The sequence below is a fragment of the Vidua macroura genome, chromosome 3 (genome assembly GCF_024509145.1).
Source record: "Vidua macroura isolate BioBank_ID:100142 chromosome 3, ASM2450914v1, whole genome shotgun sequence".
Taxonomy (NCBI): Eukaryota; Metazoa; Chordata; class Aves; order Passeriformes; family Viduidae; genus Vidua; species Vidua macroura.
This window is the reverse complement of record NC_071573.1, coordinates 73,993,345-74,020,306: the sequence shown is the minus strand read 5'-3', so window position 1 is coordinate 74,020,306 and position 26,962 is coordinate 73,993,345. Positions and strand designations below refer to the sequence as shown.

General features: G+C 34.4%; 1 protein-coding gene across 2 annotated transcripts in view; it reads right to left on the bottom strand.

The window, feature by feature from the left end:
• Positions 1 to 26,962, bottom strand: part of ASCC3 (activating signal cointegrator 1 complex subunit 3) — a 252,134-nt gene that overhangs the window by 48,207 nt on the left and 176,965 nt on the right. For both annotated transcript variants that reach the window (XM_053972459.1, XM_053972460.1), the window contains 12 exons: positions 26,358 to 26,456; positions 25,719 to 25,887; positions 23,640 to 23,860; positions 22,182 to 22,267; positions 20,594 to 20,760; positions 20,310 to 20,455; positions 20,080 to 20,200; positions 17,932 to 18,074; positions 7,998 to 8,135; positions 7,774 to 7,894; positions 4,213 to 4,345; positions 1,476 to 1,601 (listed from right to left, as the gene is read on the bottom strand). In XM_053972459.1, coding sequence (XP_053828434.1) covers positions 1,476 to 1,601; positions 4,213 to 4,345; positions 7,774 to 7,894; positions 7,998 to 8,135; positions 17,932 to 18,074; positions 20,080 to 20,200; positions 20,310 to 20,455; positions 20,594 to 20,760; positions 22,182 to 22,267; positions 23,640 to 23,860; positions 25,719 to 25,887; positions 26,358 to 26,456 — 1,670 coding nt within the window. The remainder of the gene's footprint in view (positions 1 to 1,475; positions 1,602 to 4,212; positions 4,346 to 7,773; positions 7,895 to 7,997; positions 8,136 to 17,931; positions 18,075 to 20,079; positions 20,201 to 20,309; positions 20,456 to 20,593; positions 20,761 to 22,181; positions 22,268 to 23,639; positions 23,861 to 25,718; positions 25,888 to 26,357; positions 26,457 to 26,962) is intronic.

Below are 26,962 nucleotides of genomic sequence, written 5' to 3'. Positions count from 1 at the left end.
TCGCTACAAAGACTCTACATCTCATTATGAAGTGCTTTTTTTTTTATTCCCCCGCCACCCCTAATTTTTTTCCCACCTCAGAATAGCAGAACTTTTGCTTTGAAGTTGAAATTGTGATAACTCCAGATTTAGGTGTCCATGACAATAAAGAAACTAGAGAGAAAAAATGACCAGCAGTCAACATGCCAACCTCATACTCAAGTGGAAATCTTCTTTTATATTGGGAAGAGATTGCCTATTAAATCAAACAATATTTCTATATTCTACATTCACCTTTGGCCTATATGTTGTTTCTTAAAAAAAATTACCTACCACAAATACCACATGATCAAAGCTTACCAAACCAAATCAACTACAGCACTTTACCAAAGCAATTCAAGAGCAAGACATTTTAAAGTAACAGTACTTATTCTTTATATTAAAAGAGTATAAAGTCTAACATTTAAAAAATCATCATTTGACTCTCAGAGGAGAAATACCCTCCCCATATCTGTATGCATTGTATCCGTTATGAAGTGAGAAAATTGAAAATGCTTTCTTTAGTTTACAGTTCTAATGCTCTGCATTTTTTATTTCCCAAGAAGACTAGATGGAAATTCTGTTTGTTTTGTGGGAGATTCCCAGCATAGGACTAGATGCAGAATTAAAAACTAATAAACACTTGAAAAGAATTAAAGGAAATTATTTTATCACCTGCAGGCTCCCAGCAGCACTTGCCCATAAAGTACCTGGCAGAAAATCTGGCCAAATGCTATGGACATTAACATGATTTCAGAAATACAACATGCTGGAGTACATCTAGAAATATTTCGTGATCTAAACGGTTAATTCTTTATTTGCCACATTATTTTAGTGGGTGAATGACCACATGACAGGTAACACACCATTTACCCAAAACAGCCTTGTGGCAAAGGCAGGCTATACTGGTGGAACAGCTCAGAATGATCTGCATACCAGCTGGAGCTAGGCAGGATGATAGCAATCACTGAAAGTATTGCACACATGGTTTCACCAGGGTACCCTAATGAAAGCAAACGTTATCACAGAGAAACAGCTGACAGTTATTCTCTCATATATTAGGAAAGTCCAAGTCTTAATAAACTTTCTAAAGAAAACTGAGCAGAACATATCAATGTGGTAGCTAAAAAAAAAGGTATTGCATTATAAATACAATATCCGAAGGAATGTGATAATCTGGAATTTTTTTTTTAGGGATGCTGATGTAGCCTTCTCAATAAGGTTATTTTATTGCTGCAACTAAATTGTAAAGTTATCTGCCAAAAAATGCATTTATATTTAGAGTAAAATTTATAAAAAATATGTGCTCACGAGTTTTAATCCACATGTGGGCTAGCAATGCTCCTACACTGGAGGTTGTTAAGTTTTCTAGGTTCCAACAGCAGATGGATCACCTTTGAATCAACTCTAACCTCAAGTTACCTCGAGATTAAATGGCCTTTATATTGTATACTCACGTTGGGTTCATTATAAGTCGACGGAAGAAGTAAGTCCAGGTGATATAATCCATTGCGTCCTGCTTAGATGTAATAGTTCCAGCAGCAATTTCAGCATTCAAGTGGTCAGCCAGCACCTCTAACAAGCTGAAGAACAGGAAACAAAAGGATTTAGCTGACTTTACAATCACAAAGGCAGGTAATATATTTTGTAGAGTTGTCCATTAAAAGGTTTATTACTTTTAATCTGAAAATATTATATATTTATCTTCCAGTAAAAGGGAAGAGGGGAAGAAGGGGGAATGTAATTGCAAGGTCACTCATCTTCTTTACATGATAGTGGAATGAAGCTCAAATTATTTTTTGATTGGACCAAGAATGCACAAGTTTAAATCATTCATGGAACATATTCAGATGGAGCTACTCAGTACTAACTTCTGAATATTGTATGTTGACCATATGATCATGCTGATTTAATCCAATAGAGAATCATATGGAAAGACAAACAGGAAATGAAACAGTGGCAATAGCTTAGCTAATACTTGACAAATACTTCAGGGCTATTAAAATTACATCAGAACTGCTTCCCCTGGATTTTGCCTCATCTTCATCCAACATTAAAAAAAAAAAAACAAAAAAAATTTAAGAGCAGCTACTTTTACCCAGAAAGATCTAAACTCAGAAACAGAATAAAAAAAGCAGCTTAAAATGATTCTTAAAAAATAAAATACTCAGTCATTAAACAGAACAAAGACCTCCATTAGGGTATCTAATGAGATCATGCCTGGCTAGAGTTCAATCAGAGAATAGCAAATATCCTTAAGGTTCAACCTAATTTTTCTTGTATTATATCCTTTTTCTTCTCCCAGTGTTCTTTTCCTGTTGCTAAAAGTAAAGAATAATCTGGCATGAGTAGCTGTTTTACTGCTCTGTACTGGTGACTGCATGCTTCTAAGGGTCAGAACTGCAGGCATTCTACACAGCTAGTCCAACAGAAGCTGGACAGATGATTCAATAGCTATTCCATGATAATGGAATTTTGGATTTTCTTTTGTTTCTAATGTGCTGTGTTTCAGGCCCATAATCAGGGAGAGCACAAGGACTGTTACGAGTTGAGTACTCATAAACAATGGCTTTTAGAAAAAAGGTTAATTAAAAAACTGTGAAGCATACTTTTACAAATTGGAAATACTACACAAAGCTGATAAATTTGCTCTTTGGTAAAACAGATGAGTAAGCATTCCAAAACTAAAAAAACCCCAAAAAATCCCAACTAGTATCTCTTTGAAGATATGAAATACTTGATCATGAAAGAGACCAAGACATACCTAAGTTACGTGGTTCACAACCTACAGAGAACTTAACAAGATTGTTATTAATATGTGACTCTTCAGCTGCAAATTTATCAAATATTCTTTTTTTATAATAAAAGATAGAATATATCAGAACTACAAAGTAAATATAAACACAAAAATGGAGCTACTAGTAGCACAGAATGTTTATAGTCTTCCATGTTCATGTCTTCCAAACATGAACAAAGATGTGATTACTACTATTATATGGAAGATATTATTTCTTTCTTTTGAAACACCACTTCCCAAGGAATAGAGATATTTCTTAGTTTATGCTAATGCCATGCAGTTTGGATATATCATCAACATTTTAATCACACCGCTCTTTTCATTTATTAGCTATAATTTTGAAGAAGTTCATCTCCTGGACTTTCATGCTAAGTGCAATTTCTCTGTTAAAAAAAAGTGTGGTTTCCTAAGGAAATGAAGTGCATGTTTCCACATTCTTTGTTTGCAAAAATTGTATGTCTGTCTGTGCACCACAGAAATTAACTTTCAAATACACCAGCCTGTTTCAACTACATTTCAAAGGTGTATTGCACTCTCAAACGCCAACAAGTTTCCTGAGCAGATAGAGGTCCCATTATCACTCATGTTGAGGGATAAAGTTTTCTTAGGAGAACAATACTGTGAATTCTTTGCCACTGAGAAAAGCTTTCAGTAATGCTCATGCTTTATTGGATGTCTGAGCATTGCTCCATGAAACATTCCTCTACAGGAGACCAATGTAACTAGTTTGGCTTCTCATTGAACTAAATACATAAAAAATATCAAAATCAAGGCACAAATTACATTATGTTGGACAGCAAACTTTGCATCAGCTGGGTTCCAAGAGGCTACAAAAAGGTGCTGTTTCTACACTTCTCACAAAAATTTTGCAATTTTATAGGGAAAGATATGTTAAAACTGTATTAATAAGAAAGTTCACACCATGTTAACTTGAACTTTGAACTTTTTGAATGTTTGAGACTTTCAAGAATGTGATATCTATAATGACACAAATACTCTAGGTAAAAAGTGCTAGAAACTCACCTTGTTTTTTTTTTTCCTATTAGTAACTTGTCACAGAATTTCAAAGAGGGTTCTGAGGATCATGGATAGTTGTCCTAAACACTGCCCTTGAAGAACAGCTTGTGCTTTCACATGTCTGAGACAACACCCAGAAATGGAGAGGCACTTGTGGTATTATTTGGGAATGGACTGACGAGCTCAGCAGTGCTTCAAGCCTCAAAGAAGAAAGGATTTTTCTACATAAAGATGGGCAATTTATTTTTTTAAATAGTCTTCCTCTTGACCCCACTATTTAGGACTTATCCAACACAGGGGATTTTGTTTCCATTTCCTCTATCCCTCATTTATAGTACTGTTTATAGTTTGATCAGCTTTTCTGATTACTTTATCTTTACCTTGATTCCACTGGGAAAGGTTCATAAAGGAATTTTTTGTAGAAGTCTTTCTTAATATCATGAACTAGAATGACAGCTTTTCCTTGGTCATCGAACTGTGGTCTGCCAGCACGCCCCATCATCTGAAGCACATCTGCCAGAGAGACAATAATGTATAAACCAAATATTTGTTTGGATGTATAAATAAATGTATTTATGTCGGTATAATGTACAATATAGGTTTTTTGCATTACTTTGGCCTTGTATGCCCTATTGGATTTGACACTTCTAAGTTTTTTTCCATCTCAGATAAAGTTATGATGAACATCTTTCTGTCAGAAACAATCTTCTTGTACACTTAAATACCACCCATTGTGATAGAATCTAGGCTTATATCTAATATTAATTGCCTTTACTCTCCTTCCATTCCACATCCATCCGTCATTTTTTCACATCTAAATAAAGATGATGAGTAAGAGAACTCATGAAGGCTATAATGATAATTGTCTATAATTTCCTAATTTTTAAATACTTGACTTCACACTTACACAAGTTCCTCATGTAGGCTTTTCTGCTAGATACAATTTCCTAGGTTTTGAGTACTCTAGAGATAAAATGGTATAGGCAATTTCTAATTACTGACCACTATGACATTTACCACTTTAAAAAGTTATATTAGTTATTAGCACTGGAGTAGAGATGGCTTCATATTGTATGTTGTCCCTACATCACATCATAATACACAAATTTAAAAGCTGGTTCAGACACTCAACCTAATTAATGACTTCTAGAAACACTAAAAATACTAGCTTATGCAAAACATGCTCAACTTGCTACCTGCCCCCAAGGATAACCATGCTTATCATCTATTTGTTTGTCTTCTCTTCATTTGAGAAGTGCATAGGTTGTTTTGTGTCTCATTCACCAAGGCTCTGAATCCTTCTGGCACCTGCAACTCCTATTTAACTTAGAAGAAGCAATGGAAAGCAATAATAAGTTTTACATCTTTATTTTACAAGTTTTATTGTTTTGTGTATTCCATATGAGCTCTATCATACCTGCCCAGTATGTGGCTTGCAAAACCTGGCATTTTGAAATTATTTATTCGAGTTAAGAATAAGTAATCTTTTGGCCCAAAGCTCTGTTGAGGAAGGAAAATCCAGAAAGTAAAGAATGGGATACATCAACTGACCATAACAGGAGAAACAGACAGCCCAATTGTGAGATTTTAGTAACACATTTTCACTTGTGTACTGACTTGTGTATAGAAAGCAATGTTTTTTATCAGTTCATTTTTGTTAGCTTAGGAGTGATGTTAAGATGTAAAATGAAACTAGTTTAAATCTGCTGCTTCTGAATAGGTATGTGCACAGGAAGGTGATGAAACAACTTCTTGCTATTCTGTGTGGTAAATTAAATTGTGCATAATACCATATAGGAAATGGACTTACAAAAAAGCATTAGGAAATTATTTTTGCCAATATCCACTATGTAATTACCCAAACTCAATATTTTCTTTACTGACTATATGTTGCTTGGCTGCTTTCAACCACTGGACTAAACTCCTGAAATATTAAATATGATCCAACTGGATGACTAAATAAATGACTGTTAACTGAGAAAAAGTCCTCCCCAAAACCTCTGACTTCACTCAAAGAAGCGTTCTTGCTTATTTTGAAATTGCTGAACACTCCAGAGTGTTTCATTCTGCCCTCAGCTGTTTTCTTGGAGCCAAATGCATTCCTGACACAGAAAGGTAACTTTAGTAGGGAGAAGCCAAGTAATACCATGATGGAACATTGAAGGCATAACTTGAGGGCAGCATTAAAGATTGTATTGTGAAACTTTTGGAAGTATTTCAGAAAGAAATTAAGAAATTAATTACATTTTCATTTTATTGCTGCAGCAAAACAGTACTACCTATCCCACAGAAGTTCCAGATGCATAAATACTCTCTAGAAAGTTAAAAATAAAAATGCTTTAGGAAAACCACACCACATGTTTCTTCATAACATAAGGAATCTGCATTTTCTGTTGCAGTGCAGACAACAAAATCTGAATGCTTCCATCACAGATGGTGGTATTCCATCGACCCCCTCCCCTGCCCCACATCTTACTGAAAATTCAGGAATTGAACAACACCCAGTGTTGAAGTTACCTGAATTAAAAATGGCAATAAAGAGTGAAAGCATTAGCATTCCCTGAAGCCTTTGTGTGAGCTTGTACAGCAGATTCCTCTGACAGCATAGTAAGTCTGCACTGTTTATTGAGTCTCTGATTTCTTTTAAATATATTATTTTCTCTGTTACTGATTTCTGACGGTGCCATGGATTCAACATAAATTTTAAAACTTCCGTTGATTCCTCGCCTCGCCACTTTTCCCCATTCAGTAATAAATGATCATCACAGCTCTCCCAGTCGGCACGAGCGCGATACGACTTCGCTGCAGAGACTGCTTTCACTAAGTTTACATCAGCCAAAGTCTGTCACAAAATACAAGTGTGCATGGCTAAGATCCCAGGTCAGACCAGAATCTTTGAAAAAGAGAGTTGGTCTGGAAACTGATCCCAAGTTTCCTGCAGAGCACTAACCACTAAATTAAGCTCTATCATGGGTTATTTGAAGAAGTAACCCCTGTAGCATTTTCAGTTTGAGCTTTTTTTTCATGTTACTAAGCTTCTCTTGATGAAAAGACAGTGCATGGCTAAAAAGATGCAAGCTCTGTATTTACCTAACAAATACCATTTAGATTGTCTTTAGGTGTGCACATCGCTAGCGTAGCATAGGAACATTCAATAAACTTCTCTTCAGAAAAGAGAAAGGGAAAACAGAACAGGAAACCTGGAATAAATTTAGCTTGTCCTCATTCTTCAAGCTTAGTACCATCCAGACAAATATTCTCCCTGTCTGAACTCTGAAAAAAGTTCTTCCATGGGTCACTTTCTTCAGCTTGTTGAAAACACTGCAGAACAGTTTATGAAAACTGGAGTTTACCAGAGCCAGAAAGCAATGAAAGTCTGTATCAAGCCAGAAATTAAAATATTTAATTTAGCTGCTTATTTCTGAAGTATCCTTTCTATCACTGAAGATACCAGGCAATTTAAGTTCTTTTGTTTAGTACCAAGTGACTATGTATACGTTTTATTTTCTCATACATGTGTGATTCAACTGTTGCATTTCGAACCATGGCTAAGTTTACTGTTAAAAGATTTCTTTCTATTTAGAAAAGGTTTAAGAAATTAAAAAAAAACCTCCACTCTTGAAAAGTTTCTTTTATACAATTACCTAGTTAACTAGATATAGAGACTAGGCTTTATATTGCCCCTTTAATTGTTTAATGTCTATTTTGGGTGATACACATTAAAGGAGTTTAGAATGAAAAAAAGATTTGTGAAACAGAAATACTTTCATTATTGCATAAAATCTTAAGAGTTCTCTGACAACTTGCATTAAACAAAGAAAAAACCATTACCTCATCTCTCCTAGTCTTTATCCACATGCAATTACTAAATAATTCAGGTCATTTGCATACGCTTGAAATATATTTCAGGATTTGAACATTTCCATAATTTATGTGAGTACCTGTAATGGGATAATCCACGTAACGCCTTGTTTTTCCATCGTAGTATTCTGTTCCTTTAACAATTACTAAATGAGCTGGAAAATTTACACCCCAAGCTAATGTGCTTGTGGCAATAAGAACCTAAGACAAAAAGAAAGATTAATGAGGTATATGTAACAAAAAGCCAACTTTTAAAATTCCATGTAAAACTCATTACAGCAGGATTCAAAAAGAACATGTGTACCTGGATTTTGCAGTTCACAAACAATTCTTCCACAGTTTTCCTGTCCCTTTCATGTAGACCCGCATGGTGCATGCCTATTCCAAAAGCAAGTGTCAGCTTCAGATTTGAATCTCTAACTGTGACTATAATGTCATTCATCTGCAACAGAAAGAATAATTGCAGGCTTTAGAACAGATTACTAAGAAATTTTAAACTTTTAGGTTCCTTATCTTGATTTTTTTTTGGTTTTGTAGCAATGGTAATTTGCTTTAGGCTGTTTATACAAGCAGGAAATCAGAGCCTTCTTCAGTCTCTGAAAAGACTGGTTTTGTCTAAAAAAATACTATATTAACAATGGGGGTGGAATACAAAATGCACATGACTTTATTGACATGCTAAGTAACACAGACAAGGAAATGAAAATGCTGAAAATATCTTGACAGGTCTGACAAATACTGTGCGTTCTGTTCTGTGTTTGTTTAATGCAATCCCTCGTATCAAAGGGGTTAGGACTGGTATAAAAACGTAGCAAATCCCTGCAACCAGTAACATAGTAACAGTCAGGAAAAATAAATTTGGCTCTCTCTAATGCCTTTGAACAGATAGACTATTCCTCAGTTTGATAATTTTGCAATTATTACTCATCAAGAAAGCTTCCTTCTCACATGCTGAAATGCAAATTAATTTGAAAATTTTTTTTTGAGTGTGAGTTTGCAGTTTACAGACTCGAAGTCTGTAGTGAAATCCAACATCTATTAAGTGTGCTCTTTTAAAACTTTGAGAAGTCCAGATAAAAAGCTATTTTTATTATTATTACTAACTATTAAAAATCTGATGTCAATGACTCTTGGAATCGTTTTTTACTTTCTTGCCTACATTTTCCAGTCATAAATTTGATAATAAGCTTATTTATTTTTGTATATGACCTCCGTGAAAAGCCTCTTAGTAATAATGAACAAAACTGTCTTGTTGAGTAATTCTGCCCTTCAAAATTATTTGTATTATTTTATTTCTGAGGCCATTTATTATTTTATGTGATTTTAATATAATTATAGCCAGGAACTTAAAAATTTAGGCTCTTATTAGTGGTTTCCTGGTGCCACCAGCAGTGGCATGATGATATTGCATACTTGGGGCAGAATCATTCATGGTCATAGGAGGTATAGCCAAGGTTAGAGAAAAAACAGCAGTGCAGAACAAATTAGGGTAACTGAATAATTTGGACACAGTGTTCAGCCTCATCTCAGACTGAGTTCTCCAAAGGACTGAGATATGATAGCATCACATGACTGCAGTGATACCTTAATTTCTACGTAGGACTGAGGTGTTTCACTTCTGATGTTCAAGATTGTAACCTCTCTAAATATTTCCTGTGTTTTATAATTCTGACACCTTAATGTGAATAAAATGATTCACATCTCTAAACTCAAGTAACATGTTGCTACTATTATAAAAAGAATCCTTAAAAGGTACAAAAAAATCTAGAGAATATAACAGACCATACTGAGGATTTTAAAACAAACAAACAAACAATATAGATTCTGTAAATCAATCAATTTTGTCAGGAAGAGTAAATTGCAAAGCATTTAAAAAGTCTATTTGTTGAAGTAATCTTGACTAACAGAACCACAACCGATGGCAATAACAGGGAAACTAATTAAAAAAGAAATTGTTCAACTTTTGACAGATCAATTTCATCTGTCAATGGAAGCTCCTAAACTTTTTTCCCCCCTCACAATGCAGTTGCCTGGATGTTCCTGAGTGTTTCCTGTACTGTAAGACATGGAAGGTTTGTTGTGTAAACTGATCTAGCACATACAAAAGAAAAGGCTGCTTACAAGAGTGAAAGGGTCTATAAAACACTGAAAAGGAAGGGAGCAGAAAGAAAGAAACTCAATAAATTGAGAATAAGTCCATTTAAGAAAGGGAAGCAAGAAGAGGGGTAGATAAGTCAAAGAGAGTAAAGAGATGAATGAAAGGAGGATATGTTAAAGGATAAAGTTTATCTATCTAGATACAATCAAGCAAACCTTTGATTTCTCTAGTCAACATGTGGACATGTGACTTCAGTGTAGACAACATGAATTATGACCTATCTTAAAGAGTTGTTCTTCTAAAACGAAAAAATATCTGGATAAAAGGGGAACACATATAATGTTTTCTCTACAATTTTGACCATCAACGTACAATACTAAAAATATTATTAAACTTATTAATGATTTTTTAACTACAGGTTTATTAATTGGTACTAATACCACATAGACTCCTTATGCTTATGTACACACTTTAAGAAATGATAACTATATGTATTTATTGAACAGGAGCTTAGGGTGAAAAAAGTAGAAAACAAAATTGGTAAATATGTGAAAAACAAAAAAATGTACTTAGAGTTTAGTCAGTTTCTGCATTTAAGAATTGACAAAAGATACTACATTGCTGAATTGATTTTTCTTCTCCCCAACAAGAATCAGCACCTTATGATAGTCATGTCTTTAACATAAGGGAACAAGCAAATTCCAAAGAGAATAATTTCATTATTCACATTAAAAGAACATGATATTGGGAAAATAATGAATCAAAACCACCTTTTCCTCTAGAACAGTACAGGGATCAAGTTGCTGATTGGGATCAGTCTATAGTGATTAGACTGCTCCCTTCAGCACACATGGTTTTACACTGGCAGCTATTTCCAGTACACAACCTGAGCTAAACCTTTCTGCCATAGAGTTGCCAGCACAAAACATCCTAAATTCACACTGCTGGGAATTTATTCAAAGATGTTCTTGCTTTTACAATCAGTGTTGGTTATTTTTTTCCCCTCTGACTCGTATTACAGCAGCGGCCTGTGGTGCTGTTAGTCATACCTGCAAAGCAGTGTAATTTACCACAGGAAAACTAAAGAACCCTTAGCAGGAGCACTGGCACATGTACTGCTATCCTGTCATTTTAGCAGCAGGGAATCCTAGTCATTTTTAGTTGACCCCTTACTTTCATATAAATCACTGTAATAAACATAACTGTTCTACCCACAGGCACAATCCGAGGCTTAAAATTCTCATGACAATTTATTTAAAAATGTAACTCCCTTATGTCAGTGTAGTGTAAGAATATTATAACTTTCTATTAAGAAATAATGGCACAATTAATAGGTTCATTAACTAGAAACAGACACAGCACTGTGACTATAAAACAAATCTAACATTTCTGAATTGTTATGACTCAATTACTGTTTATCTTTCTGAAAACAACTGTCATGTAGTTTTACTCACAGAAGGATAAATGAAATCTATGTGATCTTAAGAACAGAAAAAAATATATTAAAATAATATAAGGAAATACACATTGTATTGGCATTAAAAAAAAACCTGTACAACACCAGTGCAGGGAACTTAATGCCAGGAAGAGATTTTTCCCTGGATTCATACACAAGCAGGATCAGGCGCAGGCTGAAAGGTTTGGCTATACTTCATAGCTTTTTTTTTTTGATGGACAAAGAAAAATATCTCCTGAAAACCAATTTGGGAACCTGGTAGCACTGCAAAATATTTATTCTAAAAAATAAACTTTATTTCTACATTTTCTATTCTCATTCCTAAACAAACCAGATTTTTGTCAAACTACTAAGTAGTAATTTTCTTTGTTCCTGCACATATGTAAACTGTTGAACCATTTACTTTAAGCTAATAGAACTTTTTTTTTTTTTATTTTAAATTTATTATACTTAAAAAGCTTTTGTAGAAAGATAGGATTCCATTTAAGCAGATACATTACCCTGTGCCTGAAATACATTCCAGTCAGAGTATAATTCAGCAAGTTGATGACAATGCTGGCTCCAAAAGAAAGGAGGAGACCAGATTGGACAAGAATGAGCTAACAGATTGTGCAGCCCAATTCTGTCCCTTTGAGTGTGATATATTGTTTCAAGATGCTAAAACCCCATACTTTCTCAAAGCATATCTGTTGTGCTGGTTTTCCCATTTTCACAGAATCCTCATTATTACTACTCTCTACTCTTTTCAAAGCACGTCAGACTCAGACCATATGCCACTGAATAATGCTTATCAATTGTCTAAAATGCCCAATAGAAGAAAGATCTGCCAAACAAAAGAATCGTGAAAGTTATGAAGTCTTTTACAAAAATAATTACATATTTCACATCTGCTACAGATGTTAAGTGAAATAAAAACATCTCCTTGTTATAACTAAATGTTAATTTTTATGACACACTTTTGTGTCATAAAACCAACATCTTGTAGAAGGAAGTTGAACTTCTATAATGACTGAAACACTTAGAAATCATTCTTGGGTACCCTCCTGATCTTTAAAGGCAGGAAAAAAAAATAATCTTAAAAAATTATTCTTGATGAAGAATTGGCTTATACTTCAGAGCTATCCCACACAGAACAAGCTGCCTAAAACAACTGAAATAATATTATTCAAGGAACATTTTAAAATGTGTTTTAAACAGTTGAGATATATTATTAAATCATATTTAATAATATATAATAATACATTAAAGAATAATAATATAATGAAACATTTAACACTAAAAGACACATTTAAATGACAGCAATATGCCTGTTCATGACACAGACCAGATTCTGCTATTTCTGTTTTATAGCACAACATTACCTCAAAACATTAACATGGAGATAATAGGTTGCTTGATTTAAAGGTTAGGGAAGGAAAAGCCATCTTTTGTCTTTCCAATAATTTTTAGGATTTTTTTTGTTGGTTTTGGGTTTTTTCTTTGTTTGTTTTTATTAACAATGCAAACTGACTATTGGTAAAATTTAATTCCCTTTCATGCATACAGCTATGTGTATTTCCACACAGTGTACAAACACACATGTACTAATCCATAATTATTGCACACATGTTTATACACTCACATGTCTAAAATGGCAAAATCAGGATGGGCCTGATTCATTCTTCCAGAGTCAATGAATGTCCTTCATTCAAGGGCCCTTGAATTCTATGGAAGCAAACTATTGCCTGGTATGGATGCTATTGAATATTACTGCAGGTATCTCTGTGCTAAAGGATATTAGTTATTTCTAGAGGTTTCGTAAAGAGCAGTCTTAACAAGATGCAGATGGCCAAATGATGCACAAAGCAGAATGCAAAAACCATTGTGGGTAAAGTTAAAGCTATGTACACTGGTACATTTCTTCTCCCTCCTTGCACTGTAAATATTAAAGAAAAAGAAATCCAAGTATCTGGACAAGGAATAAATTTTTAAAGAAACTCCACCAAACAAATAAGAAAACACCCTGCTTGTCTGCTGGTGAGAACTGCATTCTAACTTCAAACAATAAACCATAAATACTACTTTTGTACTTTTGTTTTAGGTTAAAAACAAAAGGCTGTAAAAACACTAGAGAAAAATAAATAAACTGAAAACTTGATTCTAATAAATTATGTTGTAAAAAGATTGCAACATTTTCTGCCACCACAGATGTAGATGCAATTTCTGACAGAGAAGGACTTGCTCCTCTTTAGTCAGCTCCTAATGTAGAACAGTATAACTGATCTTACCCAAGCTGACCATCAGAAACTGGTGGCACTGTCTTTTCCAGAATGATAATCTGAGCTATTGTCCCTTTTAACAAGATAAGTAATGGCTCGCAAGCTCGAACATGACAGTCCTGGCTGACAAGTCCAAATTAGAATTTTAGCCAGTAAGTGTATAATTAAAAATCCTCTAATGATTATACAAAAAAAAAAAAAAAACAGGGTAAGCATAATATTTTCTTTTTCCATGGGCATGCTGGCATCAAAGAACACGAACAAGAAATGAAGAATCACTCTATTTATAGATGCAGTCTCCTCTTTGAGATGCACTGCCCATTCTCATTTCTATCATGATGCACCTGTGCCTCAAAAGCATGACCAGGGGAAGCTGCTGCTTCTTCAGTCTTTGTTGAAAAATAAACTCAGTCTTGGGGCACATTGTAAGAGAGAGAAATTTTGGAATGCATATGGACAATGCAACTAACAGAAAAATTAAAAAACATCTCGAAGGCTCTAAACTATTATTTTTTTCCTTGAGACTGCCTACTCATACTCTGGATGACCTGTAGCAGTGTTGCTTAAATCCTGAAGAATGTCTGCATGTGCAGCTGGAAAATGTAGGGATGAGCTTTAAAGCATCAGCTACAAATCCTGGTACGTAGGGTATTTTGAACATCATTGGAGGCTTCCTTGGTCAGACTAAAGTATATGTAATGCATCAGGTCTTTGAGTGGCCATTTCTTCACAAAAAAGCATGCACAGAGCCTGAAACTTAGTTGGATAGGATCTATGAAACAAATTCAACTATTTTAGTGCAGCAACAGGTCCAGCAGAACTGCAAAACTTGGCAGTATTAGAAACTACAATTTTCATTAAGTACTGGACTATTTTATGAAGATTGATCTCTGTCTCAGCTTTCTGAATACCTTTCAGCTTTCTGAATACTGTAATGGGCATGAGCCAAAACCTGCACATCAGACATGAAATTCAAGGAAAATGTCCAGGAAGAACGATTCCCAAAACCTAATGAAGCTGCCTATAAGATGTATATTTTTCAGTAGACGCCTGTATAACAAAATTCCTTCTCGACTATAATTCAGCTGCACCTGTTAGATAATGACTCCTGTGAGGGAAAGAACATCTTGCTTGATTTCTCCATGATCCAGGCATGCTGTTATCTACTTTGGTGGCAACAGTTGAAGGGTTGTTTCTGTATGTCACTTCTACATACAAATATGTTTTCCAGAAGGTTCATGCAAGTTCATGTCATTTGAAATATAACTGATTCATATGCTGCCTGAATTTGATATTTGGAGCTGGGTGGCAAAAATGGAAGTGGAATTGCCTGTTATCTGAGAGTACTGTGAAAAGCAGCCTGGAAGTTTGTGAACAGAATCATTCATCACAAGCTTCAAACAAGAGCCTGGTTTACCACCACAGAGAGAATCTCTACAGAGAAGATGAGTGAAGCTAACATAATGGCACAGCTGACAAACAAAGATCTAGTATTGGCAGCAACACATTAACAAAGAACCAGTACTGGTCTCTGCTGTATTCCACTCTCTTCCCTACAAGGCCTGAATCTCTCTGATACCATCACAAAGAAGAACAAGGAAAAAATGTATTTAATGGCTGTAAAAATCTCTCTCTACCTCAACATCAGTCCTTTAGAAGCTATTGTGGATGGCATTGTTTTAGAACATTTCAAGAAGCCTTAAGAAATGTACTGGGAAGCTAACATAAACAGACAAACTTTTAGCCATCATGTAGCAAACCCAATTACACCCTTAAACAAAATTTACTAATGAGTTCTCAAAGGAATCTTATGTTAGCCAAAATTAATATTATACAAATAAGGCTGACTGAAGAAAAATGCCATGGTCTGCTGTACAGCTTGCTAACTTTGTATACACCCATGAAAAATCTCTTATATCTCAAAATACTTCACAGTTAAGAATTACAAATAGTTTTAAAATAAAGTAATTTGTCTGTAAGTCCCCCTAAAGGAATAGTGGTTGGCAAAAAAAAAAACAAACCCAAATGTGAAAAAATGACAGGGAAAAAAAAAAGTTGTTTAAAAGGCAAAAAAATTTAATTCTTCTGACTGGTCCATTTTAATCCCATATGGAATTGAGAAACACTTGAAATTTTGGAAAAGGGTTTAAGACATGGAATGCCTGCTATAAAGTATTTGCTAGTTCTACTTTTCAAACTTAAAAATTTTATAGTGGTCTGGAGAGAATTTTGTCTATTTCACATCTAATTCTGACTTTAATATTACTTGAGATTAAATTTTTTAAATTAAACCCCCCCTAAATTATGATTAGTTTTATTACTATTAGATTATTATCAAAGAATTGGGTAGGATATATACTACGTATGTAGCACTACTAGAGCTTTGTCCTTTGCTTCAATGTCAAATGAAACTCAGGCTAATCATGCTCATTTAAAACACAAAACTACAAACTAGTCCCATAATTGCTCAAAGAAATGTCCACTTGAAATTGTGGGTACTTCAAACAGAATTGTGTTCTGCATAATAGTGGTAAGATATTACAACTTAGAACTTAATCCTCAGTCTTTTACGTTTACGTAATCAGAACTGAGTAACTTGGTAGGTATCTCATGCTCCAAATATTCAGCTTATTAATTTGAATACAAATCATATGCAAATGTTATTAAACTAATAAATGCAAAGTCTGCTTGTCCTTGTTGGCTCCTATTTCAAAACCTTCAGAGGCTTATTCTGAAACATGAAATTCAAAGATTCCTAATAGAAAACCCTTTTCCAGCAAGTGAAGAAGCTCCAGTTACAGTTCTTTTCAGAACAGCAGTGGCTCCCAGGACATGGGGAAACTATTCATATTAATGCAAGTCATTTAGGGCAAGCTCCCAGTGCATAGTCTAATTGCAGGTGAGATTACTGCAGTAAACCAGCATAAGGTACTAGAGTACTCTACCAAGTGATAATAACTTGGATATGAAATGTTTCTATTAGGTAAAAGAAAACATTAAATAGAGGTTATATAGATAGAAAAGCACCATCAAGTTGAGATATGCTTTAGTAATAGTGGTTTATCAGCCAAGACAGCCATTTTCTATTTTAAAATCCACCCAAAACAGAAAGGACAGAGATGTTATGCTTTACCTTTGGGAAATCCCATTTTATTTTTTAGCAAAGAGCAAACAAACGCAAATTATATTATCTAGAAACCTATACTTTTTGTTATATAATATTTATAATTGTAGAACATTATATATAAATGATATATTTATATGATATATTTATATTTATATGATATATAAATATTCATACCGTATTCAACTTGGATTTTATATTTATGATTCCTGCATTTTGCTGTGTTTTGACCCTAAATTATCACAGAAATTCCTAGTAGGAGTTCTGAAATAATTAGAAAAAGCTAGTCTTCAAAATCTAGAAAATCTGAATATAGACCAGAAAAACCTGTTTTGCAGCAATGATATACTACAATCAGGACCATTAATGCAGAGTAAGATAAATAATACTGCATTCAGAGCAGGTGCTGAACTGAGTGAATTAAATATAATCTGGTATACAGTTTGAAGAATACAGATAAAAGAGAATATTGAAAGGTTGTTTATTATTTAGCCGTCATTCACGTTTTGCAGTAAACAAAGAAGATTAAAAAAAAAGAAGAAAATGTAATTAAAGATTATATTGCTTGAAAAAGAATAAAAAATAAGCCTTTCCACTAGCACTGTTTAACATCTAAGTGTTTAGCTTAGCATCTAAGTGTTTGACTTTGCAATCTTTGTATTTTTAAAACAAAGATATAGGCAGAAGCTTTCTTTACTTTTTTTATACCATTGATTTATTTCATTGATATGCAAAACTCAACCATTGCTAAATGATTGGTTCTGCAGTATATCAGTCTATCTAGGAATATAGATGGATGCATGTATGTACATAGGTACATATATTCACACAGATATATATGCAAATACATATACATAATGCATCTTACGAGAAGGATGATTTTTCTCTTAGAACACTGAAAGAGATTTGGTTTAGATTTCAGCTTAACATCTATAAGTCACAGATGTCCAGCTGTAAACTTTAGAGAGCACTAGCCCTCTTTCTTTTAGTCTTTGTCTTATCTTGGTATCAAAGACTTGCACCATGTGATATATGTTGTCTGGGACCATGGAACTAGCATTAATAAGATACGCAGGAAAAAACAAAGATAAAAGAGTTTGTGCTCTGAAGTTCAGCTCTTGCACAGACTCTTCTCTGGCCTTAATGCTGTCACTACTTTTAATACGTAGGGAAATTTAGCATATGCACAACTCTTTCAAGATCTACCCTCAAACGACTCTTTTGTTTCATATGAATTTATTTTCAAACAAACATCAATAAGATAGAAGCAAAGCACAAATGAGGAAGGTAAAATGATCCTACCTCTCTTTCATCCATCTTCAGCCATTGTTTGGGATCATCCTCTGTGGCCAGGAAAGCTATGAGATCTAAGGCAGTAAGCCTTGTCTGACGTCTGGATGACACAAAAATAAGAACAGGCTTGGCTGGAGAATGACTCCGAATTGCTGTTGAGCAGAACAGAATTTGAGAATTAGACCCTTTAATGACAAAAATGAGAGTTTCTCTTTTCAATCCCATGACAGCTGATAAGACTTCCCTGCAGATGACACGGAGGTATGTCTACTGAGCCTCTATCCTGCTGGATGGATACAACTGAGGTGAGAATACACCACCTCGGAACCAAAGGCCATAAAACTACACTTAGCTGAGTCTCAATTTCCCTTCAGCTACTTCATTGAACACTGTAGGCTAATTCAGAGAACCAGTTATGAAAAAAATAACCAACAAAACACCACAAAACCTGAACAGCTTTCTAGACTTCAAGCTTGTGAATTTCTCTATCTCAGCCTATTACATATGTTAATGTTTTTTTCTACACTGTTGGGGTATGTTGTCTCAGACTCAGTGTCATGAAGATCTAAAATTTGCTTTCTACCTGACCCAGACCTGAAACTGCATAAACTCATGTCAGCCTACAGAGGATCATTTCAATCTACCAATATCAGAAAAGGTAAAAAAAGTGGAAAGTGACTTTTCAATAGCTACTGTGAAAGTGGGCATCACAGTACGAGAGATCTTTGTTTCTGTGCCAACTAACTAGTCTGATATATTTAAACCAATTATGATATCTTTAAACCAATTAGGTTTTAGGACTTTTTTAAATAGCTCAGCCCATCTTTGAAAAGTTTCAGGTTGCAGTGAAATTTTTATAGTCTCAGGAGTAAGTATTGCCATGAAAATGCTAAAATAACCTTGACTGTATCATGTCAAACAAGTCGGGAACAGAGGACACGATAAATGATATTTATACATATTTTCTAACATCAACAAGCACTAGAAGTATAAACAGGTGTACCTGGAATTTCAAATACTCTCTCTACACCACTTATAAATCAGTTTGTGTGTCTTCTCATGTAATTCTCATTCAAGCAATTAAATTTATGCGTTGTTAATTTCTGAAGACTATTTCATACTGCCCACCAGCACATATTATTCCTCAGTTCATGAACACTGCCCAGCATGTGCCCCTGCATATACACATGCAATGCAGTTGTGAAATTATAGAAGTAGGATAAGTCATGTGTATTTATATCTTACAACTATATATGCCAATATATCTAAATATTTTAAAAGCCTAACATCTAATGGATTTTTGTTGCTTCAGGAACAGGTGTGGCAGAACAGCCCAAGACAGATTTATTGTTCATTAGTGTTTTTGTACAATGCTCTTGTGGAGGTGTAAATAATCTGAGCTGTCAAGATTGGTCTCTAGTCCACAATCAATACTTTGCTTCTGTCATAAGGCTAATTAAAGCAGCTAAAAAGTCCCCTCACAAATGTCACTTCACAGTCAACAGCAGTTCACACCACAAAATTTATATTGGAGGTTATTTTTAATTGATATAATAAATATTCCTTATGTAACCAAAACAAAACATGTTCAAATAAAATACAAGAGAGCTTTTCTTAAATCTATACTGCTTGCCAGCTTGGTTAAGAATAAAAAATTGGAAACAGAAGCATATCTGGATGCACTACAAATTTTGAATTTTATGGTTATTGCTTTGAAACTAGAATTATAGGAGGTTAGCCTGACTTGCAACTTCTGTTCACAATTTTTTTAATGCTAACATGCAGTGGTCCATATGAAAATACCTCAGCAGATTAATAATATGAATGGGTTTATTGCTTTCTAAATTTCCAATATTTTTACATGAATATTTCTTTCTGGTGTCAAACACTAAGAGAAAACACATTTTATTTCCCCTTCACTAACACTAATTTTATTCTTCTGTTCTAAATACATTACATTCCTCTGTTACATATTGCATTTGCAGCACACTTTATGTTTCAGACAAATAGCTTTGGGCCATTAGCAGAGCAGATTCTCCCAATACACGCCAAGAGTACATACAGTAACACATGTTGCAAATGTGCTACAAATGGACTGTGTAAAGTCCCTTTTCCTTTTAGAGAAAGAAGGAAAAGGTCTAGGAGCTTGTTGCTTACCCTGAAAAGCAGGTTTGTTCATGCTGGCCATGCGAGGACAGTAATGCTGGCCAGGGAAGCCCTGGATGTGCACCTCCAGAGGAACTGGGCGCACCGATGGTCGGAAGTTGAACAGACCCATCTACAAGAGAAGATTTTTTTTCAAGTTTAGCCTTCAATTATCTCACCAATTGTTATTTTGTTTTTCTGCATGACAAATGCATATCCATTTTCGAAAACCTTTTTCATACCTGATTAATGTTTAGCCAGTCAGCAAGGTCTCTGGCATTTGCTAAAGCAGTGGATAAACCAACCACTCTTACTGGCTTCTCAGTGTGAGATGAGATAAAGTTTGTTCGAGACACAATGACCTCCAATACTGGGCCTCTCTCATCCCCTAGTAAATGAAAAGTAAATGGAAAAACAGAGGAAAAGGAAAGGTTCAGATGTCAAGAAGTATATTCACATCATAAGTACCAGCACACTTCTTCAATTTCAGCAATGATTCTGATCAAAAGCAGTGAAACATGCTCACCTAGAAGATGGATCTCATCAATGATGAGAATGGCAACTTTCTGAACATAGCTTCTGTTCTGCCAGCTTCTGCTGATGCCATCCCACTTCTCTGGGGTAGTAACAATCAGGTCAGCTTGGGCAATAGCTCTCATATCAGGAGTTACATCTCCTGTCAATTCTACAACCCTGTAATCAAGAAGGACAGTGGCTTGGCTTTACAAACATTTAAAACATCTTGATGTTAAAATATTTCACTTAAATTCTTAAAAGAGGAAAGAAACAAAATTAAGAAAAGTAATGTTCCACCTTGTCAAATACATTTAACCGAATTTCCAAAATTGTTTTAAGTAAATAAACCAGTCTCTTTGTTTTCCTAGTAAATACCATACAAATATCAAACACCATTCCTTAGCAAAACCATATAAAAAGAAAAGGAAGAATATGAGTCCCAACCAACAGTTAGTTCTTCAAAATGAAGATAACATAATACTAGTATGATGTAATGTGAACCATAACATCCTGTCACAGACAGGATGAAAACTTTCATGGAGGCTACCAAGTTGCTGCCTGCTGTTCTGCATAGACCTCTGGTTTGAATAATGAGGCTAAACTGCAGTGTGTATTGCATTTGTTGGTGAAGGTCCATTAGGACTGGTGCAGAGATTACTTTTTGAAGAAGATTAGCAGATTTTTTCCAATTGTTTGCAGCATTTGCAATAACTCATCATTTTAGATGGATCCATTATAATGGGTTTTAGACATTCAAATGACACATTCTAAATCCAGCTGAACGTCAAACAAAAATTCCTCAAAGTAATGTGTATATTCTGTTAAAGATTAGAGTCACAAGTAATTGTAAATTTCAAAAAAAGAAATAGTACCATAAAATATTTTATCTCATTTCTGTGATAACAACAGGAATATTACTGATAATTTCATGGATACAGAGCAGCATCTCTTTCTCTTGTGGTGTGCATTGAGCTTAACTTAGGAAAAAGACTATATTTGGAGAAGGTGAATGCCCTAAGTAATGCATCCTATGCATAAAAATTTTAATTCGGGACACTATAATTTTGGAAAGCATCAATATGACTGATATACCTTATAGATCACAAAGTAATGGCTGAACTCCAACATCTGGGAAGATCAGCAAGACATTGTTAGCAAGGAATAAAATTATATTAATTTATATATGAAGGACACAGTGTGACTACTATTATACAGTTCATGCAAGTTCATGTATGTTCCTTACAGCTGAGGTTTATAAGGACAGCTTAGTTTGACTCACATTTTCAATTTCCAAGGATATTGTGGAGTGAAATCTGAGCTTTGTATTTTTTATACTGACAGGGAAGGAGAATGAAAATAGCTGGGCATCAAAGTGTATCCCTTTCTTAGTTTTGATTTTGATCTATCACTTTTGATCTATCACTTTTGATCTCAGTTTTGATCTATCAGTGACTATTGATAGAACTATTCAAGTACTAGAAATTTGAAGAACCCCTTTTGAACTACTCATAAGCATTTTGAGATTTTACTCATACTTGATGAGCTGCTCTTTTGTTTCTCATTTCTCTGATTAGGTAAGCATAAACATATAAACATACTTTTTACCAAGCTTTTCTTCAATCCTAACTTTCCAGTCCTCAATCCTCTCACGGACGAGTGCTTTTAAGGGTGCAATATACACTGCCTGCAAAAGAAAAGGTACAAAGCTAGAAGTAAAATAAGACAACTTTTTTAAAATGTACCTACAACACATGGCATTTGTGAGATTTGAACATACTCATAATCCATAAATTAAATAAGTTCTGAGTTCCTGAAATGACCTACAACAGGATTATATTTAAAATAGACATAATGCCTGAAAATAATGGTACTTTTTCCTGAGCAATTAAGAATAATTAAGAATAAATTAAGATAATGAATAATTTCTTGAAATTGAAGTATTTACCACACCTTTTAAAATCAACACCCAATTATGTAAACAATGGGGTTTTTGCCATGACTATAAAATCTGCACATTAACATTCTGGAACAGAAATAATCTGAATTTCTAGCAAGCAATATCTTACCCAATTTCTAGATATGTCATTAAATTATTAAAACATTACCAATTAAATAAAAAAGCTGATTATCTTAAGCAAAATGTCACAATATTTTTCTCAAAGAAGCCTGCAGTACAGAGGGGAATATGCTTACATGTACAAAACATATAGATTTATGGTTAAAAATTCTACAGCTCTTGAACATGAAGAAACTGCTACATGAAGAGTTCACATGCATTTTTTGAAATACATAGCCAGGCTTCCAGCTTTATTAAAACCTAAAATATACATTCCTTTGAGAGCTGGTTATTTTTTATGTCTCACAGATAAGTTGAAAATGTATGAGTGACTTGTTTACCTCACTTGGGCTAAGAAATTACATGGAGATATTTAAATTCAAAGATGACTAAGTAATTTATGTACAGAATTTCTGTTAATAGAAAGGTTATACTTTTTTTAAATCTCCCAGTCAGATACAAAGTTTTTCGAAAGACTTTAGAGTTAAATGTGGTTAATTAAGACAACATGGCTAAGTTGAGAAGCAGATATATCTTCACCTTGAAAACAAAACTCCAAAAGGTGAGTTGTTCAGCTTTTAGGCAATTTAAAACAGAGGGGGAAGGTGGAACAGAAAATTGGCTTGTAGTAATTGCAACTTATTTGTTTAAATAATAGAGAGACTGGGCTAGTTGCATTCATATGGAAGGGAGCTAATAGTAATAAAACAGTACCAATGCTAGTAGAAGGAGATTAAAGCAGGAAATGCTGTTAAGTATGGAAGAAAAGGAAATGCAGCATGCCTGCATGTCATTTTTGTAGATTTAACTCTAGCTGTCAACTGATTAAAATATATAGTTAAAATAAAAGCATAATGTACATAATGCACTACCATTTTGTATCCACACACATATAAATTGGAGAAAGTAAAATTCAGTTCCCCATGGTCGTCTTCTAGACTTTTTTATTATTGAATAAATGCTCATAACAAAATGATTCTAGTAAACCTATTATACTAACCTTTGATGTGGGATACTTGTTAAAAACTCTAAAGATGGCTAGTTCAGCTGCAACCGTTTTTCCAGAACCTGTAGGAGCTCCAAGAAGAACATTGCAGTCTGTGTGATAGAGGGTATGGAATATCTGGGTCTGAATAGGGTTGAAGTGTGTGAATTTGTACAGGACTTCATACTCAGGATGTCCCAAGGCTGTGATAGGCAAAGGCTGAAGATCCAGAAGCTCTAAAACCACAGAATAATTGTAAGTGCATGACAAGAGGTGCCATGACATGACAAAGCTTGTTATCCAGTAATTAAGTGAAAAAACAGTCATTTAACCAGTAATTTAGTGAAAAACAGTTTACATTAAAAATGTTTTACTCAGTATCTCATATGACAGAGACTACACATTTGGTTTGATGAAGAAAAATGAAAAGTTGTTTTATAGCTCTGAAATATTTCTGCAAGTAATTTTTAAAGTACTCTGATAGCTGTGAACCAACTATTTGCATATTAATCTTTTTCTTATACCTGCTTTCCTTTTATCCACTTGTAGTAAGTTCTAAACTCCCTGTATTAGGTCATATGTATGTCCAGCTTCTTATGATAACAGAATGTGGAGTATTTCAACTTCAAGGGAAAATATCTATCTATCTAAGAAGGAAAGATTCTTTGGAGTTTCCAACTTGATGGAGTAATACGAATCAGATGAGTAACGCTAAATTTTGCATCTTATCCTTTAAATGTATAATTAAAGACATAATCTTAATAAATAAACAAACAGCTTTTCAATATATGATTCTCAATATATCTTGAGGGCATCTGCTATCCAAAGAATTAGAGATTGTGGAATTTAGAAGAAGATATATATAACCAGATTGGATTTGGAATCCTACCAAATTAAGGAGACTGCAGTGATTCTGCTATGCAGATGCTTGCTTTGAAGTTTGGGTTTGTTTTTTTTTTTTTTTTTTTTTGTGGCTGGAGGTCTCCTTGTCTTTTCAGGGTGCTTCACATTAAGGTATGATATGGGAGTCATAAAATCTACTGATGCAATGATGCCTAATATTCTTCACATGCTTTTCACTGATACCTTATGGCTGTTTTATCATTCCCACTTTCTTGGGCTATGTTGAGGAGAAAGAAGGGTTTTTTTGCCTAGCAGAGCCTCTATGTACTTCGTTGTTGAGTGGGAACCAGATGGGAATTGAAATCAATTACCATAAATCCTGGAGTCTCCATAACTGGTGATGTGTAAATATCTTTCTGTTTCTTCTGAATAGTAGTCAGTGATCAGTCAATTAGATAAAAAGGTTACACATGCTTTTCCAGACAGCGTAGGTACAGTATAACAATAGCTAAACACTTCACAAACACATGTGAATTTATGCACGCCAAAGGACAACACCGTATGAGAACTTTGCATTTCTGAAGGCACTCAGCAGACTGCTAGATGAGCCAAATGCAATTACAGAGGAAAGGTTTTGCAATGACATCAGGCCCAACGAATGTATAAAGCAATTTATGTATCCAGAAAAAAAGAAGCAAAACACAAACATATGCTTCTGTGCCAAGTGCTAAAAAATGAGGGGGAGGGGAGGGCCACAACTTGATGAGACAAAATGTGATGTTCAGTGCTGTAACAGTACTTGCTATGATAAACATATCTCAGCAAAAATAGGAAAATGTTTCATATTTTCAAAATGTTTATTGTTTGTTCTTTGCTGAATGCCATTTATCAAACAGTCTAAGATTATTTTTAGCCAGTCCAGAAGAAAGGTAATGCTTGCAAGCACTAAGCTCAGACATAGCGTAACACAGAGATTTGCTTAGTTTTATATGACAGGTTCAGTTTTCTTATGGTTTATAGAGAGTAACTAAAAGGCTGGTTACAGCTGGTATTATACTGAGATGAAAACAAAATTCCTGCATTTTGTTCAAGAATTGAAAAGCTTAGAAAGCTGAAGAAGAAGTATCACAAAGTGAAATTCCTTAATTTTTTCTCCAATGAAGCAGAAGTAAGAGTCTTATTGCACTACCATAAAAAAAACCTCAATATGAGCAACATCAATTAAAGCAAAATGATCAAATTTGATGTTACCTGTGTGGGGTGGATGTCTCTCTGGAAGAATCAAATGTTGAAAATTTATGATACATACAGCCTCTGCTCCTAACCATCTATCGGACACAGCTCGAATGTAATATTGAGAGGGAAGAGGTTCAAAAATTGGGATTGTGAACACCAGCAGCTGAGGTTCTTTAGTAATGACCTAGTGCAAACACGTAGAGAATAATTACTGCACAGAAAAATCAGTAACTTGAAAAACCATAGTTTGCCTCTCTTCCATAAGCATTGCTAACAAATAAAAAAATAAAGTATGTGTGCAAATATTTACATCTTTATAAAATATTTTACTGCCTGGAATGAATTTTTTTTTCCATAGTCTTCCAAAGATAAAAATAAGGCTGGCTCTTCATCGTGTTCTTTAACAGAAAAAAACATTAGTCTTTCTGTATCACCTGAAAAATACTGTCCCAGCAAAGGAGGAAGAGAAAAAGGGACATTTGAGCTTAGAAAACATTGTTGTGGAAGTCCAAGCTGATCAGGTACATCTGAATTTGAAAGCTGTACTGCTGATTTGAAAATCTGCTTAGGCCAAAATGCTGTTTGACCTGACAAATCCACATCTCACTAACTTTGTTTTTGTCTTGCTGTGAGATTCTGAATGAAGTCCATTACCTGTTTCTTTTGAATGATGAAGTACTCTGAATGATAAATGTGATCATTAGTAGGGTCTTCTACCCAAATCCACCAGGGCTCTCCAACACTGCCATGTACCTTTATGAGTAGAAAAGATAGCTTTGTTTTAATTCTAATAAGATTCTCTAGGTTGGCTAGAAATAGTGGATGTATTTCTGAATGACATAAGCTCATAAAGGAATACAGAAGTACAGAAATTGGAGGTAACAGAAAAATAACATTTTTAAGCAGATGAGTCTGCCTAAAGATTATGCTTCAATTAGAGTTTGCTTAAGGTACATATAATATAAATGGACATGATACAAATGCAACTGAAGGCAGTGCCTCAGCTGTTTATAAATTCACTTAATCCCAAGGGTTCCCTCTAGGCTCCTAGGAAAGAACATGTTCTCTTTATTCCTCCCTGTACTTTTGCCTTTAGGTTCTGTATAGAAGATTGTCATTTGCAGCTGTCTGCTCATTTTTCAGTCACAAACATTCTCTCAGGAAAAAATTGGACACCGAATTGTGATATTGCTCTCTTCTCTCTTACCCCCTCTCCTCTAGAAAGATACAACAAGTGCATTCAGAAGGCTGTAGGTGTA